Source organism: Camelina sativa, chromosome 17 (assembly GCF_000633955.1).
Source record: "Camelina sativa cultivar DH55 chromosome 17, Cs, whole genome shotgun sequence".
NCBI lineage: Eukaryota > Viridiplantae > Streptophyta > Magnoliopsida > Brassicales > Brassicaceae > Camelina > Camelina sativa.
The window spans coordinates 15219606-15236518 of NC_025701.1; the positions used below are offsets into that span (position 1 = coordinate 15219606).

Below are 16913 nucleotides of genomic sequence, written 5' to 3' on the forward strand. Positions count from 1 at the left end.
ATTGTTCTAGTTTTAACTATTTAAATTCTCTAGTATTTTTTTCTATTGGTTAAACTTTGTTAAATGATAACATTTACTGTTTCTTAATCTTTGTATTTTTATCTAAAAACTCGTAATTTTTTTAAACTACAAATATTAATTTTAACATTCCTTCCTCAAGAACTTAGAACCCATAACCTAAAATTGACTATCTCGTGTTGATCACATCCGGTGGTTGAGAATACCATACTACAAAATCGTTTCACAACATAAAAATACAAAGAAGAACAAAAACAAAAAAAATTAGAATAAAGATATGGGGAAACAACGATCGAGAGGAGAAATATAGATTAGGTCAATTGAAATGTATATATCTTCGTGTCATGATCAAAACGGGAACCATTAGAATTTAGAGCTATGGGTCGGGTTTTGGTCAAATGTGTAAATCATATATATAATAGCAGAGTTTTCTCTCTAAGAGCATTCACATCAGCACTATAAGTTAACAAAATTGTTGAGATTTATGTATTATTTTGAAGGCTACATTTACTAGCATAATTGATTAAATATAAGCCCAAATATAGTTTGTTTAGTCCAATTACTTTATGCCCATGTAAAAAGAAAAGAAAAAAGGTCATCTCTTCCACTCATGTTTTTTTTCCTGCTGATAATTTGCAATTAAGGAGATGAATCATCAACCATCATCAACAGGTATTCACAAGTAAGAATCTGTTGTAACTTGTAACTCATGTATTCATTCCTTATATAAACTCCACTACTTTATCCTCATATCGTGATTGTGATTATAATTCTCCACTTTTGAAACAGAGATTGAAATAAATCAATTCATCGTCTATCTATTAGCCTTTTTATAAACTACTATAAATCACCTCACACCACCCACAAACACGAATTCATCCTCATTCCACTCTAAGTAAAAACATTGAATCTTCACTTTTAGAAAATGTCTGAATTTGATGTTGTTGCGATTCCTACTGAAGTAAACAATGTAAACTTTGATGGCTTATGTCTTGGTCGTTCTTCTCAACAAGTTTTTGGTCGACTACTTTGTTTTTGGGATAGTAATCGTTTGACATCATCACTTCAGGAGCAGGTAAATCTTTGAAGTTCATCTCATATTTTAATTTCGTTTGTGAGAATCTTTGTTATTTTGGCTCCGTTTGGTTTTGTTGGTGTTGGAAATGCTTTACGCTGCAGAAGATGCGTTTCACCCAATGTCACAGGAGCTGGGAGGTATCGAGTTGAACTCGTTGTTGATAATGGTTATTACCGGGCAACATTTGTGGTATTTGACGATGAAATGACTAAGCTCATCACCAATACTGTAGCTACTCTCATCCTCTAAGATGTAAGTTATTACAATGTCATACCTATATGGTTTCCACTTTCCAGTAACTCAAATTCATACATGGATTTCTATTCAATCACTTATAAACACATATTGTAGGGTGATAGAGGCAACAAAGATGAAATATCAAGGTGTATTGAAGATCTAAGTGGCAAGCAATTTTTTCCCAAATAAAAGTGACCCCATTCAACTTCACTTCTAGGCAGCCACAGAACTTTTATAGTTTCAAAACTCAGTGAATTTTCAACAAATGTTGGACAGATAGATAGCATAGCAGTTACGAAACTAACAATTTTCTTATAAATTAGTTATATTTTAATTAATTAAACATCCTTCCTTTCATTCTGATACTACCACAAAAATACCTACATTCAACCTTAAGTTGAATAATATTGCAAGTTCCAACATAGGTCAGTTTGATCTGAATATACTCGACAACAAATTGAACAAAGCAACAAGCTCTAACGTGGAAATGGCTAAGAAAACGCGTAAACGTGGGTGCGAGTAGTGCTTTGATAACTAGCAATCCGTCATTCCCAACTTTTTATATCTTTGGTTTATTATCTTATATTGACGAACTCATGTCTTTTCTATTTCCTATTTTCTGCAATGTTTTGTTAGAAGAACGAGGTTATGTTTCGATAATAAAGGGAATTAATACGGATTATTGAAACAATGTCTATTTAAAAAATGGAAGACAATTACACAATTAGATATGACTTCTTTGTTTTTAATACGTCTTAAACTACAAGAAAATCATTTGACAACATATATACATGTTTAACATGCATTAGTTAACAACATACAATATGGTGTCGAGGAATATGTGTAGTTTATTTGACAACAATTTGATTCTATTATATGTTACAAAAACATGTGTAATGCATTCAAAAACAATGTAAAGGAAGATCAATTAGATTACTACTATCCCATCTACATGTTAATCTTTTCCCATTTTTTTTGAATCAAGTCTTAAGCAAAAACAAATGGAAAATATAACTAAATACTGTAGGGTGTCGGGTTAGAAAATTGACGAATCTCTTTTATAAAATAATCAAGTTAGATATTGGATTTAAACATAATAGCATACAACCCAGTACAACGCAGCGGATTTCCCTAATCTCCTCTAATTACTAGTTAAAAATAATAATCTCAATTTTATCCTTCTCAATTTCAATTAATCATCTCCTTTGTATATATTATTGAGTGGCAATTTCTATAATATCTAACAACATTTTGGACATTAAATTTTTTTAAATGTACTCTTCTTTTAATTATATAGAGATTAAAAAACCTTCCGAGCGAAATCCTTGGACCGAGATATAATTTGGTCAAAATCCCTAATTAGAATTTTCCCGCCAGATTTGTGAAAATAGCTATAGAAATACACACCTCTTCGATACAGTCAGTCACAGTCTCCCCTGAAATGTTCTCGTCAGGGCGAAATTAGGGTTTCATTTTCCAGAATACGAACAGGAAGGGGAGGGAGGAAATGGGTATTCAAGGGCTTTTGCCGTTGCTGAAATCGATAATGGTACCGGTTCATATCAAGGATCTTGAGGGTTGTATCGTCGCCGTTGATACATATTCATGGCTACACAAAGGAGCTTTATCTTGTAGCCGAGAGCTCTGCAAGGGCTTACCCACCAAGAGGTTCGTCTCTCTCTCTCTCTCTGTCCCTTCTCTCCAAATACTTGATGAATCCCAGATGTAGATCGATTGGTTTTTTTGTTTTCCCCCAAATTAGAAACTGGGTTTCTTTGTCTCGATGTGTATTGTCCCATTTTCGTTAAACCCACTCTGAAAAATCAAACCTTTTAATGTTTGATGGACTCTCCGATCTCAATCTCTCGAGGATGTTCTAGAAGTCTCAGCAGAAGCCTAGTAGGGTTTATAGATTGAGATTTTCGTTTAGACGTTTAGACATGATTGATTAAGTTTAGTTATGGTGTTTCCTGTCCATTTCTCGTAGGATAATTGACACAGTGATTCATGTTTGCTAAACCAAAACTTAATTGTCATTTCTTAAGTTGCTGGAAGGGAATTAAATTTGACAGTAGTATTCATTAAGATCTGTTGTCTATGTACTCTTCTGGTTCTGGTTTTGTGGAAGCTAATGTGTTTACTGGTGTCTTTCAGGCATATTCAATATTGTATGCATAGAGTGAATTTACTCCGCCATCATGGAGTGAAGCCTATTCTGGTTTTTGATGGAGGTCCCTTACCGATGAAACTAGAACAAGAGAATAAGCGTGCTAGGTATGCAAAACATTGGCTATCTAGTATGTTGGTTTCTGGTTATCATTGAACAAGTTTCACACCAAGTCCACTTGTTTTCTATAACAATAAGTTCAGGTCTAGAAAGGAAAATCTTGCACGTGCATTGGAGCATGAAGCAAATGGAAACTCCTCTGCTGCTTATGAGTGCTATTCGAAGGCTGTTGACATCTCACCTTCTATTGCACATGAGTTGATACAGGTAACAGTGGGCTGGATAACTTGTTTTTTTCTCCATTTAATAAAGATTTTGTGTGTTCTCCTTAATTTCTTTGTTTTGCATCTCTTTGATCTGAAGTTTCTCTACCATTGTAGGTTCTGAGGCAGGAGAATGTAGACTATGTTGTTGCTCCTTATGAAGCTGATGCGCAGATGACATTCTTAGCTATTAATAATCAAGTTGATGCGATTATTACTGAGGATTCTGATCTCATACCTTTTGGCTGCCCAAGAGTAAGCTTTCTATTACACTTTGTATGAGATATTGCAGTTCATCAGTATTTCCACTTCTTTACTGGTAGATATATTGTTAATTCTTTCTCGGACCCTGTGTATTACCATCAAGACTTCAATTGCTAATTTTTGTGTCACAGATCATTTTTAAAATGGACAAGTTTGGTCATGGTGTTGAGTTTCAAGCCTCCAAGCTACCCAAAAATAAAGATCTCTGTCTTTCGGGATTTTCAAGCCAAATGCTTCTTGAAATGTGCATATTAAGTGGCTGCGATTATTTGCAATCACTTCCAGGAATGGGACTCAAAAGAGCTCATGCTCTCATTACGAAGTTCAAAAGCTATGACAGGGTATACATTCTCTTTCTCACTTGATTTTGTCTTACAAAAAGGAATTAGGTAAAGCAAGAGCATGATTAGTTAAAATGTGGATACTTTGCCACAAATTCATTAAAAACTAGCTTTAGATTTTGCGGCATCAATCTATGTAACTAGTTTTGGAAAGAGTTTACTTGTTGATATGTTGCTAGTTTGCTTTCAGGTAATTAAGCACTTAAAGTACAGCACAGTTTCAGTTCCTCCTGGTTATGAAGAGTCATTCAAGAGAGCTTTACTGACTTTCAAGCATCAACGTGTCTATGACCCAAAAACTGAAGATATTATGCACTTGTCTGGCTTTTCTGACAACCTTGGTGAAGATTCAGATTTTGTTGGCCCATATCCTTTGATACAAGTACTTTGATATTACGCCTCCATTTATCAAAACTGATTAACATTTATATGGATTTCTTAACATTATTCACATTAATGCCACAAGATATTGCTAAAGGTATAGCACTAGGCCAGCTTGATCCATTCACACAGTTGCCATTCCAGGTAATTAATTGGCTCCTCTCTATTTTTAATCTCGCCGTCTCTTTCCCTCCTGGAGATTTTTTCTTGATTCATTGTCTTGTTTTCTTAAACAAATAGGCTGAGAGTGTTACTCCTAAATTGGCTGTTGATGATATTTCCCGTCCCAAAAGTTTCAAACCTGAAATCCTGAAGAAAAAGCTTGATTTGCCAGTCCAGAAAAATCTTCTCACTAAGTATTTCTGTATCCTTTGGTTCACTTGGTTTAGTAGGATTTTGTTTTGATCAAGTATTTTCTGTATATTGTTAAGAGTCGCAATAGCTGTTTTAACTGGTGATATTTGATCTGCTCTACTTGTTATTCACTTAACATCTGAAAGGCTTTGCATCTATTGAGGCCAAAAGGAAATTCAAGGCTCCTAGGATATCACCAATGTCTCTAACCCCAACTGATGAGTCTCCAAGCACTCCTGAGGATAACACACCAGATGTAGATGCTCTTTCAAGTCAGACAACAAATGAATCCCCGGGTTATAGCTTTGTAAGTAACTAGAAGAACCACATTTTAGCTCTCGGAAGTCATAGTGCAAGCTCTAATGTCTGTTTCTTTAGGGTGTTGCATGTGCTAGCAAAGTTGCAGAGAAAAGAGTGTCACCCGACGACGGTACAATTGCTTTCATTTCCACTACTGAGAAAAATTATACTCTTAAATTTTCTGTCCTGGCTCATTTCTTATGTGTCACAATCTTGAAGATGCAAAGGAAAGGAATCAAAAGGACCTTGATCATAAGTACGTCAAGGAGGAAGTGGCGAGGCCGAAGACAGATAGTTTGAAGGTTGTAGTAAGGAGCAAGTATTTCAAGCACAAGCAGGAAGACAAAAGTCTTAAACAATCGATCCCATGTCTCAATGATTGCTCTGTGATTGGTCAGAAAAAGAGTGTTAAAAATGTGATGAACATGTCAAGCGCCTCTATAGGAGAAGAGAGTGACAGAGCTATAGCAACAAGTCCTTGTTTCGATCATGAGCGAATCTACAACGGTCATGTAGATGCCAAAGAAGCGAGTTTCTCTGCCATGAATGAGGTGGCTGAGAGAACAACAAACATCCACAAGATAGACCATCAGATCGATAAAGATGCACAGAACCCATCCATTGAGATCCGTTCTGCCTTTAGTACTCCTGAGAATGTTATACCTCTCTCTTCCATTGCTACTAATAGTTTTCATGGAGCTGCAACAGGGAAGAGAAAGCATGACTCAGATGAATACCTTCAGAAGGTTAGATAGAATTTTTCTGTTAGCCCATGTCCATTTTTTCCTATCATTTGTTCAAGCCATTTATTAACTTCTCTAACCATTTCAGGAAAATTTGAGTTCCAAGCACATGCGCATGGATGAAACTGATACTGGTAATTATAGAAATTCCTGCTCGCTAAATATCTGTATCTGTATAATTGTTATATAGGCACTGAGATCTTTGACTAAATCTGTTTTTGTGGCCTGTACTAACTTGTGAAGTTCTAAACGCAGAAACATCATCTGAAACTAACGATGTTGAGAAGTTTGGATCAAACATATCACATATTGGGCATTACTCAGAAATAGCAGAGAAATCAGTGGAAAAATTTGTGTCAGCTATATCATCTTTCAGATATTCTGTGTCTGGCTCTCGTGCTAGTGGTCTCCGTGCACCTCTCAAAGATATCCGCAACACTTGTCCATCTTCTAAAGGGTAAACATTATGATATCTCAAAGTTTACTATTTTCAATAGTTTATGGTGATTGATTCAAATAATCTCAGAGAGATATGTTTGTTTTCTTGATTTCGTTTTGTCACAAAAAGGTTGTTATCTCCTAAACCAGACTTCAGCAAGTTTGGTTATACGTCAAACAACCAAGACACGATAACAAAGTCAAGACGATTGTGAGCTCAGATTTGTAAGTTAACCATCTCTTTAGGGCCACATGTAGAGCTTGAGCTGTGGAATCAACTTCGTGGTCGCAATGATATTGTTGTTGTTTTGATGTTGTTTGTATCTGTTAGCTTTTTTACTGTGCATAACATTTTGTCATAGATTCTTTACCCAACAGATTGATTGATTGATTCATAAATGAAACAACTTCCAACTTGTGTCATCTCTATGAAAATTATTAGACTTTTTCTTTTAAATATATATATATATATATATATATATATATATATATCTTGAGACATAACTGAAGATCACTTACATAAAGTGAAAATTGCAGAGATCCAAAAGCAATGGTGTGCAAGCAAATGCAATAAATATTATTTTGGGGCCAAACCATAGATAGATAGAGCTTTCAAGAGATTTATTGAGAAAAAGACAAGCTAAACTTCTTCTGTATCAAATGATTTAGGATTGTTTGTTTGCACACGTAATAAATAAATTTTTAGGGGAAAAATTTGTGGCGAAAAAGGTATGCACGTGAACTCAGAAAAGAAACATATCATATGTATTTGAGTCCAATCAGATTCTGACAGTTTGGATCATCAACTCGAAGTTTCTGTTTTTTCTTACACACGTGGTCCAGTTGTACTTCCACGTCATCTCACTTTATTTTTGCTGTCCTTTTTTCCCTCTTCTTAATTGAGAAAAAATCGTTTTAGTAATTCTTTTTTTTTAACACCAAAATCGTTTTAGTAATTCATACAAACGTTGTATATATATTTTTACTAAACATCTTATTATATAAAGTTTGGTTCTCAGAGTTAGTAACTCACCAGATCCTTACATGTGTCAAGTATACTGATGAGATGCTGACACGTGTCAAAAATATTATTTTCCAAAACAATTAATTAAAATAATAACATAAAAAATTATTATTTTTTAAAACAGCTAATTAAGATAATAACATTAAATCTACATAAAATTTACATCTTTATATCGAAAAAAAAGTTTTCCTAAATCAAAAAAAATTAACAAAACTAATATATTTTCCATTGTAAGCTAATAATATTATATGTGTTTTCTCAATTAGATTTTGACATGTATACAGAAAAAAAAATAATTCATTAAGCATGTATATTATTATTAATCAAGAAATAGTGAATAACAAATATAAAAAAATAACATAAATTATGTCAAAAGAATTATTATTTTTGAAACGTAATAGGAACAACTAATTAAGAAAATAACATTATATCTACAAGAAATTTACATTTTTATATCAAAAGGTTTGATCTTTGATCTTTGATTTTTTTTTTTCTGATATAATTTTGCCGATCTATTTTCTTTTATTTGTGCGGGTTCTTCATTGGAAGTTATCTGATGCAATGAAATGGAATCAAAGTATATAAAACCCGCTAAATTAATCGATGATGGAGACACAGATGGAGGTTCCCAAAAGAATTCTACAGTTAGTAGCATTATAAGTTTCGAAGATTAGTCAGTGGTTGATGTATTTGGTCAAAATCTAGAGTTTTCTCTTCTGGATAATATCAATGATTCAGGTACTGAAACAAAAGCTGCTTAACCGAGTAATTGAGAAGGTATTTTGTACTTTGGGAAGTTGGAACGGTAAACCGTTTTAAAATTGGTTTCAAACCTGATTTATGTGGTTTTCTATCGGATTTGATTCATAAACCGTTTAAATCCAGTATATAGAGAAATATATGAGAACTTTTTATTCGGGTAGAAATAAGTTAAGAACTTACGATTCAAGAATATTTGAGATGAGGTCATAGTTCTAAATAGTTTTGGTAAAATGAGATATACTTCTGAGAAGTAAATAAGGCATCGTTCCTTAACTATAACTAGGTTTTCACCCGCGGTACACCGGGAGACTAAATTATAAATTAATATATTTTAAATAATAATTTTTAATTTATCAAATTCCCAATTAATTAAGTTTAATCTAATTAATTTATAATTTTGTTTAGAATGTTTTTTCTTTTTTCTTACGTTTTATAAAGTTTATAACCTAATTACATTAAATTTGTTATTAGATAGAATATAAAATTTTAAAGCACTTAGTTTTATTTTCTATAAATAAACAGATATATATGCCTATATGGTATATTAGTGTATATTTTAATGTATATACAATTTTATTTTCAAAGATTTAATCCGCAAAAACTCATCATACGAACCCCGTGAAAGTAAAATATAGTATGTGAGGCTAAAAGTCACTTTTTATCAAATCAGTTTTTCAAATTTTTAAAGAACAATATCTCTTCACTCACTTTCTTATAAAATAAAGAAATAAAATCTGTATACATTTACAATTATGTTTGTTATCTTTTAAAACACTTAGTTTCTATATAAAAAATCAAATATAAGTAGAGTTAATTTGTATATTAAATTAATTATTTAATGTTAATGGCATATCTGTAAATAAGTGTCAACTTCAAGATTTATTTTATAAATGTCTCCAAAAATGTATATATAGATTATGTCAAAATGAAAGTAAAGCTACATAAAATTTGTTTAATTTGTTCAGAAGATATTTTATAAATAGTGATAACGAGCATACTTTAACAATAAAATAATTTTAGGTGTAAGAACATATTTTTAATGGTAAAACATAGAGTAAAATTATACATACTTACTAATTAGATATTGTTTTGATGAACTCTTTGCATGTAAAATATTTTGTGAATAAGTTCTGAAATGTTTTTAAAATTTGACAATAATATTATTAGTAATGATGAGTATTTGGCAAAAATTTTGGTGGAATATAATTTAGCTTTAGATTATTGTAATAATTGTTATAATATATTAAAATATATAAATATAAATAAGTGTATGAAGGTAAATACAAATATTATTTTTTTTTCTAACTAAAACTATTTATATATTTAATTTAGGAAAAAAAATTATTTTTATATTTTTAAAAATTTATTTAAGATTTAGGATTTATTTTCTTCAACAATTTTTAAACCCGCACATCGTGCGGGCCCTTATCTAGTATTATATATACCGTATATACCTCTAAATATATTTGGGATGGATATATGATTTACTTTTCAAATAACTGAAGAAATTTTTTTTTTCTCAAATAACAAAACGTTTCCTTCTTACGCTATAAGTTGAACACTTGTTATTTAACACATTAGGGTCATGAATCGTTGTTAGTCACGCTAATTCATAATTGTATAAAACTTTCTAGGTCTTTTCCTTTTTTATTAAATGACAGACAGGAAGAATTTTATGCAATTATAGTGTGACTTAATATTATTTCCCTGTCGGTTTTTATTTTAAAAACGTATGATTATAAGAAAACTAAGCTGCCTAATCTGATACCGGGGGACCGGGCATGCTAGATTTGAATATTATACAATCTCTCTGTTAAAGTGTAAAAAACATTACTATAGTATCGCAATACGAATGTGAAAAACAAGCTTACAAGTTAAAATACTATAATGTATATATCACATAATTTAGTCAGTAAGAAAGTTAATGGATAAGAACATGGCTAGATGCATGTGCCGTCGGCTGATAATCATGTCATCATGTGTCAAAGTATATCCGCGGGACACTAGAATTCCAAAGGGATGGCTAGTCAGGATCTTTTTTTCTTTCAATGATAAGCTCTTAATTATTAATCTCCATATGCCTGTTTTTATAAAGATATAAGGTTCGAATTAATTATTTACTATATTATTGTATCTTGATTAAGAAGAAGACAAGGAATTTGTTTTGGAATAAACTCGATACTATTTATCAAGTGGTGTTTGTTGACTCTCAAGTTTTTGTTTTAATTCTGCATCTCCGTACCAATTGCATTTTATATACGGTTTGCTAATTAAAATAGACAGAAGAATTAGTCGGATATAAACTAGATAGACCTTAAGGTAATTTAATAAATAATGAGATGAATTTACTTGACCATGACATTTTTGCTCTCAAACACGTGTATTTAGAAAACAACAGTTCCAAACGATTCACAACTTTACCCCCAAAATAACATACATTCACTACATTACCATATACCTAAAATTCCCTATTATTCTAAATAAACGTCTGGACTTGGGTCTAGAATCTTCAAATTATTACCCAAAAAAAAAAAGAAACTCCCTAAAAATAATGCAATTTCTTTTTCGCGAGTTGATGTCACCGGCAAAGAAATGTCTCTGTCTAGCTATCTCTCTTAATCAATTACAACAGAACAGCTGGTTCTGTTCGTCTTTTGTCCTCATCTTCATTACAGGAGAAAATAATAATATTCCAAACCCCCTGCAGAGATCTTCATAATACCATTCATAACTTGTACAAGAAACTCGATTTATTCAGCACCAAAGAATATTTGATGAAAGAACGAATAATTATATTAACTAAAAGTAAAACTTAATGTTTTTTTTTTTTTTTTTTTTTTCTATTACAAAAGAGAATCAAAATTAAGAATAAACAAGGAAATAATGTTCTTTTTCTTTTTTGACATTTTCCTTTTGACATTCAATTAAAAATCAAACTAAAAATTAAAAAGCAAAAAACAGTTCCGAGAATCGCTGATTTCTTCCACTAAAAGTAAAAATTAAAATTGGAAGATCGAAAAAAATATAAATAAAAAAATCCGAAACCGGTCCGGTCCAAATATTTCAAGCTTCCAAAAATCCGGTTAATCTGAGAACCGAATTACGAACACGGCTCAGATCTCGTCCTTTAAGAGTTCTTCCGTTACCTGTACAAACGGAGAACGCCATTTGACCTCCTTCAACCCTCCGTCCTACTATCAAATGCGGCGGTACCATCCTCCTTCCTCCTTCGTCATCCTCATCATCGGACGAAGAATACCTCCTCATCATTGGTATATTCACCGGAACCGAACTCGAGAACGGTGATGGCAACGGCGTCGTTTTGCTCCTTATTGATTTGGTCTTGCTCCTCACTCTCTCTGAGTTTTCCCAGAAACCCACCGGACGATTCTCTTTCTCGTTCCCGTCTTCTCTCCGACAAATCGGAAAGTAGTTATCAGAGAAAATAACATCAGATTCGTCGAACTCTTCCGACATTTTCAAGAACTCAAATGTTAAACTTTTTAAAAAAGGGTTTTTCTAATAAATAATGTAACAAGGGTTTATGAAGAATTAGAGATTTGTGGATTAAAGAGAGAACAGTAAGAAGAAGAAGAGAAATGTGAAGGGTTTATATAGATAAAGAGAGAGAGTAGAGAGGAAACGTAGAGAGTACTCAAGTTTTATTATTATTTACATTTTTGTGTGTTTATGTGATGATGTCATCATAGTGGCGTTGAGTGCGGACCCCGCTTTATTTCTATAAATTTATTATTTATTATTTCCTTTTTTCTTTTATACATAAGAATTTTTGTTTTGTCTTATCTATATATCTCTGTAATGTAAGATCGACAACTCTTATTTATTTTGCCTAACTATTACATTGGACAAATTTTTTTTTTTTTTTTTTTTTTTTAAACTTTTTTTTCCCTTCCTTCCTCTGACTGGAAACTTCCTCAGATCGTTCCATCTTCCAAAGGCGGAAGCGTATCCTTCAAATCACCGTGGACGCCTCCTCTCTCCGAGACGGTCTCCTACGTTTTTTAGGTTGAATGGTATGTTGATTCTTTTTCCAAATCGTTCTTGTTGTGATTGCATGAAGCTGCTTATACCTTACTTCTAGGGTTTTTGTCTTCTTCTGTTCTTCCTCTCTCGAAATTCCCAAAGTTTCGAAATTGAANTAAACGTGGCAAAAGTGCTCTTACAAGCCAACTTTAGTGGTTGGATTTTAAGCCCAATAGAAATGTTGGACAAATCTTATCCGTATAGAAATGTTGATTTGTAGAGTCATTGGTTTATTTAGATTAGAAATATAGGAAGGTTGAAATAATTAATTAGTTGATGAAAACATTTTGGTAAAGAAGAAAATTCGTTTTCCAAAAAGTAAATATTACATAGTACTAATTAAAAGATTCGGATTTCAGAAGGTGCGTTTGCCAAAACTTCCAGTCAAAGTGATACATTTATTTTATATTTTCAGTAATTTCATATTAATTTACTAGATAAATCATTTTCGTCAAGATTTTTTCTTGATTGAATCAAGACATCCACGACACACACACCAAAAAAAAAAAAAAACCAATCAAGTTCTGATAATGCTATGTTAATACTTAATTACAACTCCTTTATAATACTAATATCCCATCCGAATAAGAAAATACGATAACACGACTGATTCAATTTTCAATTTCAGAGGACCTAGTCGGTTCAAATTTACAACAAAAAAATTATAATATGTATAATTTATAATATGGGGAAAAAAAACAATTTAGGGAAAGATATAGAAAAAGTATTAACAAAGATGGAAACTTGGAATGATGCTTTTGAAGTGTTTAACTGGAAAAAGAAGATAGGTGTCTGCGCGTACTGACAAATCAGTCTCCGTTTCTTGTGGCCCACGTTTTGTCTTTCACATTATTTTTAATTATTTCAGTCATATTTTTAGCCAAACATAAAAAAACTATAATAATCAATTCTTAGCGTGAATGCTTTGAAATGTTTTTGGCAGTGGTCCAGTTTACGTGAATCTTAATACGAAACGACAATGTAGTTTATTTTTCAATGTATTTTAGAAGGGGAAATTGATGAATAAAAACGACAATGTAGTGAGATTATATACTAATAGGTTTATATTTTAGTTATTTGTTCTTTAATTTCTACTTTCCGTTTTTCATTTATGTAAGCTTTAGCTTGATATGTTGATGTTTTTTTCTCTGTCGTCATTTACTTCACCTTATTGTTAATTTCAAAACCTCAAGAGAATTTTATAATTGCTTTGTTCCAATGAAATGTATAGTATTTGACAAAAATGAAAGTTTAGTTCCATGATCATCTATGAGAAAGAAAAAAAACGACGTTGATTGATTAGGAAGTTTGAGTCCTAAAGTTCTTGTTCAAGATTTTTTTTTTTTTGGTTGCATTTTATGGATTATTTTCTCCCCATTATTGGTATGATATTGTAATGCTTTTATTCACCAAATTAGTAAATTACTAATAATATTATGTTAATGAATAATAACGGCATGGGCGATCCGTTTTGTAAAGTAACTAAATAAAAGATTCTTTACGTGCTCAACAATGACAACATCACGGGGTTTTGTTTCTAACCTACCCCATCTCTTTCCAAGCTTTCAAACTCATATTATAAGGATACATTGTATCTAACTAGTCTGTTACATGAATAGAAAAATATCATTACCTAATATTAGATGTAAGCTAATGCTAAATATCATCACCTAATGTTAAATTAGGAAGGTTGGGTTATAAAATTCTTATCTAAGAACTATTTTTTTTTCTTTTTAAATAAAAAATTATCATTACATGTAGGCTAAATCATGTAATGATGAAAGAGATAGAAAGAACAGACTCATAAAATGAGAGTTTTTTTTTCTTTCTAATGTTACTATTGATCGTTGAAGTATTCTCTATACCAATTGTAATTTTGAAATTTGTGGAACACAAAGAAAAATCACAAACTATTTTTCAAGTTTTGCTTATGTACAAATATTATAAATGGTATACATATACGGTGGAATCATATTCAAACAAATGTGAAAACATGAAAATGTTACATAATCATATTCAAATCTAAAATCTAGCTAACAGATCGAGTCCTTGCAAATGCTTCTCTTGATCTTAGATTTTATCTCGACATGGATCTCTCCCACCTTCTCCAACGTCCTCATGATCATTGGAAGCTCATGCAACAGAAAACCATCTATGTCATTTAGAGGAAGAGGAATTCAAGAGTGTAGTCATGCATCTTGCATATCTCAAGAGTTTATCAACAAAGCAATGTGTGGTCGCCTTCATTCTTTTCCCAGTATAGAGCAGCTTCTCTCTCCTTATCCTTTTGAATTCAACTCTGGCTGTATTACAAGAATTACGCCTAATTTTAATTATCAAACAAAAAGACGTACGCCTAAATAATTTGTCTCGGCTTGTTTCAATCACATGGGATAATTCTCTCTATTTAGATTGTAAGTAGAAGTAGAAGTAGGCAAAATACACGAACGGATAATATACTTAACAACCAAACCGAAACAAATTAAAAGAATAAGAATAGATATATACATCTAACTACGAAGAAAAAGTAGATCTGGAACGAAGTAAGTCCATAAAAATTATAAACCATCTAATAACGTCCTAACCAAAAGCAAAGAAAAAAAAAAAAAGAACATAAGTTTGGAAGTATTCATAAGTCAAAGCAGAGCAAAAGATTAATAAGAAAGCAAGCCAAGGCTCCTTCTCTTCCAATAAAACAAGAAAGCACTCGCAACAACCATAATCAGTTAAGGAATTGGTCAAAGTACTCTAACCTACCACTATCTCAGTTTTTTTTAAAAACCATATAAATCTAAAGGGAAAGTAGAATGAATCGGTTCAGTTTATACTATTTTGTAACAAAATAATAAGAAATTTGAAAATGTATATATAAGTGAGTAAAATCGTTTGTTTTACTTATACACTAAAGCCACAAATGTAAAAACAGTTTGTGTTCACACTTTAACCCATAGGCAGTCACAAAATTGTAAATAATGATTATGTAAAAACGGTTGCAGACGCGTATGGAATACACCCGTATACTACAATACAACCTAACAGGCTAACAATGTCATCAACTCATCATTCAAACTCTTTAATTTAAATAAATTTAAATGATAAGTATCCCCTAAGCGACATTTATCCGAATTTTGATGACTTTCACAAACTTTTATATACTTTTGGTATCCTATACCTTAAAGTTTAAATAGAGTTTTGCATAGTTTAAAACGAAGAAGAGAATGACAGCAATAGTTTATGGAAGTGACAAAAGAGTTTTGGCCTTTTGGGGCATTTGGGAAGTGTGTTGTGTGAATTTACGGCATCGTTAGGCATCGTCAATAAAAACCCTCGTGGGTCTCACTTTCCAGATCTATCTTCAAATACGACAAAGCTTTTTGCCAACCAAACACGTGTTATGATCACGTAATCATCAGAAACGGATCTCGAAGTTTATGCTTCGCTTCGATTGATGGGACTCTCAATGTCTCTGTACTTGTCTTCTTCCTACGTGGCATATTTTATCACTTTTAAAAAATATATATAGTACTATATTTTTGGAGTATCGATGTATCCTAAACCTTCTGATTCGTGGACTATGTTGATAGTGATTACCTTCATATAGTTAAGTATGTGTTTTAATTATCTGCTGATAAGCATCAATCCAATTCTGTATAAGCTATATAGCTCGATTTTCTTACAATATGACAAGTGATTTGTATATATTGAGTCTGAAGTTAGAGAATGATTAGCAGACTAAAATATAGCTACGCATATTCTAGAGTGGTGGAGTAAGATTATATATATACAATAGAGTTCGAGAGACATTAAAGAATTGTTTTTGTCTGTTGTATAATTTTTCAGTGTATAATATGTCTATTACAGGTCTTAAAGATTGTGAAAACCACTTGAATGTTATCTATAAAGTTCTGACTTCTGAGAAAAACTTATAGAAAATTTCAGAAAAGAACGCGCAGGAGTCAAGAGTTAGGACTCGATTTTGCCAATTTTTTTATTTTGTTAAAGGTTTTGGTGTTGCCATTTTGAGCCACGTTACTAATATGGTCTGGACACCTGTCCGATAAATTTAGCATGCAATTAATATTGCGGAAGAAATAATAAGTAATTTCCTTAAACAAATCACAAATTTAGATAAGATGAGTTTAGAATTTTATAGGATCACATTACGTGTGCGTATGTATCAAGTATATTTGCGTATAGGCAGATATATTCGGATATTGTAGAGTCAATGTATTGTGCTGGCTGCAAGACAAATCACAATTAGTTTTTAATAAAAACTATTGGTTTGCCTGAAGTTATGGTTAAGTTTAATGCGTACGTGAAAGTCAAATAGCAATGTAAATCACACGAAACTGCTGAATTTTAATTACGTAAGTTTATGGATTTGTCCAATGATTGATGTTTGTTCTTAGGGTTTTGGATACTTATTTATTAAGAAACGT

General features: G+C 31.8%; 2 protein-coding genes across 2 annotated transcripts; one reads left to right on the forward strand and one right to left on the reverse strand.

Moving 5' to 3' along the window:
- LOC104757296 (exonuclease 1) lies at positions 2707-7053 on the forward strand. Its single transcript, XM_010480025.2, has 14 exons — positions 2707-3001; positions 3488-3607; positions 3704-3827; positions 3941-4078; positions 4219-4428; positions 4619-4794; positions 4881-4953; positions 5050-5173; positions 5310-5470; positions 5542-5593; positions 5683-6209; positions 6295-6340; positions 6462-6663; positions 6775-7053. The coding sequence occupies exons 1-14, from the start codon at positions 2841-2843 to the stop codon at positions 6857-6859; spliced, it is 2199 nt and encodes a 732-aa protein (XP_010478327.1). The 5' UTR covers positions 2707-2840; the 3' UTR covers positions 6860-7053.
- On the reverse strand, positions 11325-12030 carry LOC104757297. Its single transcript, XM_010480026.2, has one exon. It carries the CDS (start codon positions 11905-11907, stop codon positions 11494-11496), a length of 414 nt encoding a protein of 137 aa, XP_010478328.1. The 5' UTR covers positions 11908-12030; the 3' UTR covers positions 11325-11493.

What these genes read in the sequence shown, in the direction of transcription:
- LOC104757296 (XM_010480025.2), top strand. Translation starts at nt 2,841, where the DNA reads ATGGGTATTCAAGGGCTTTTGCCGTTGCTGAAATCGATAATGGTACCG. An exon ending in AGTTCAAAAGCTATGACAGG is followed by an intron (nt 4,429 to 4,618) that starts GTATACATTCTC and finishes GTTTGCTTTCAG; the next exon opens with GTAATTAAGCACTTAAAGTA. An exon ending in TCACACAGTTGCCATTCCAG is followed by an intron (nt 4,954 to 5,049) that starts GTAATTAATTGG and finishes TTAAACAAATAG; the next exon opens with GCTGAGAGTGTTACTCCTAA.
- LOC104757297 (XM_010480026.2), bottom strand. Translation starts at nt 11,907, where the DNA reads ATGTCGGAAGAGTTCGACGAATCTGATGTTATTTTCTCTGATAACTAC.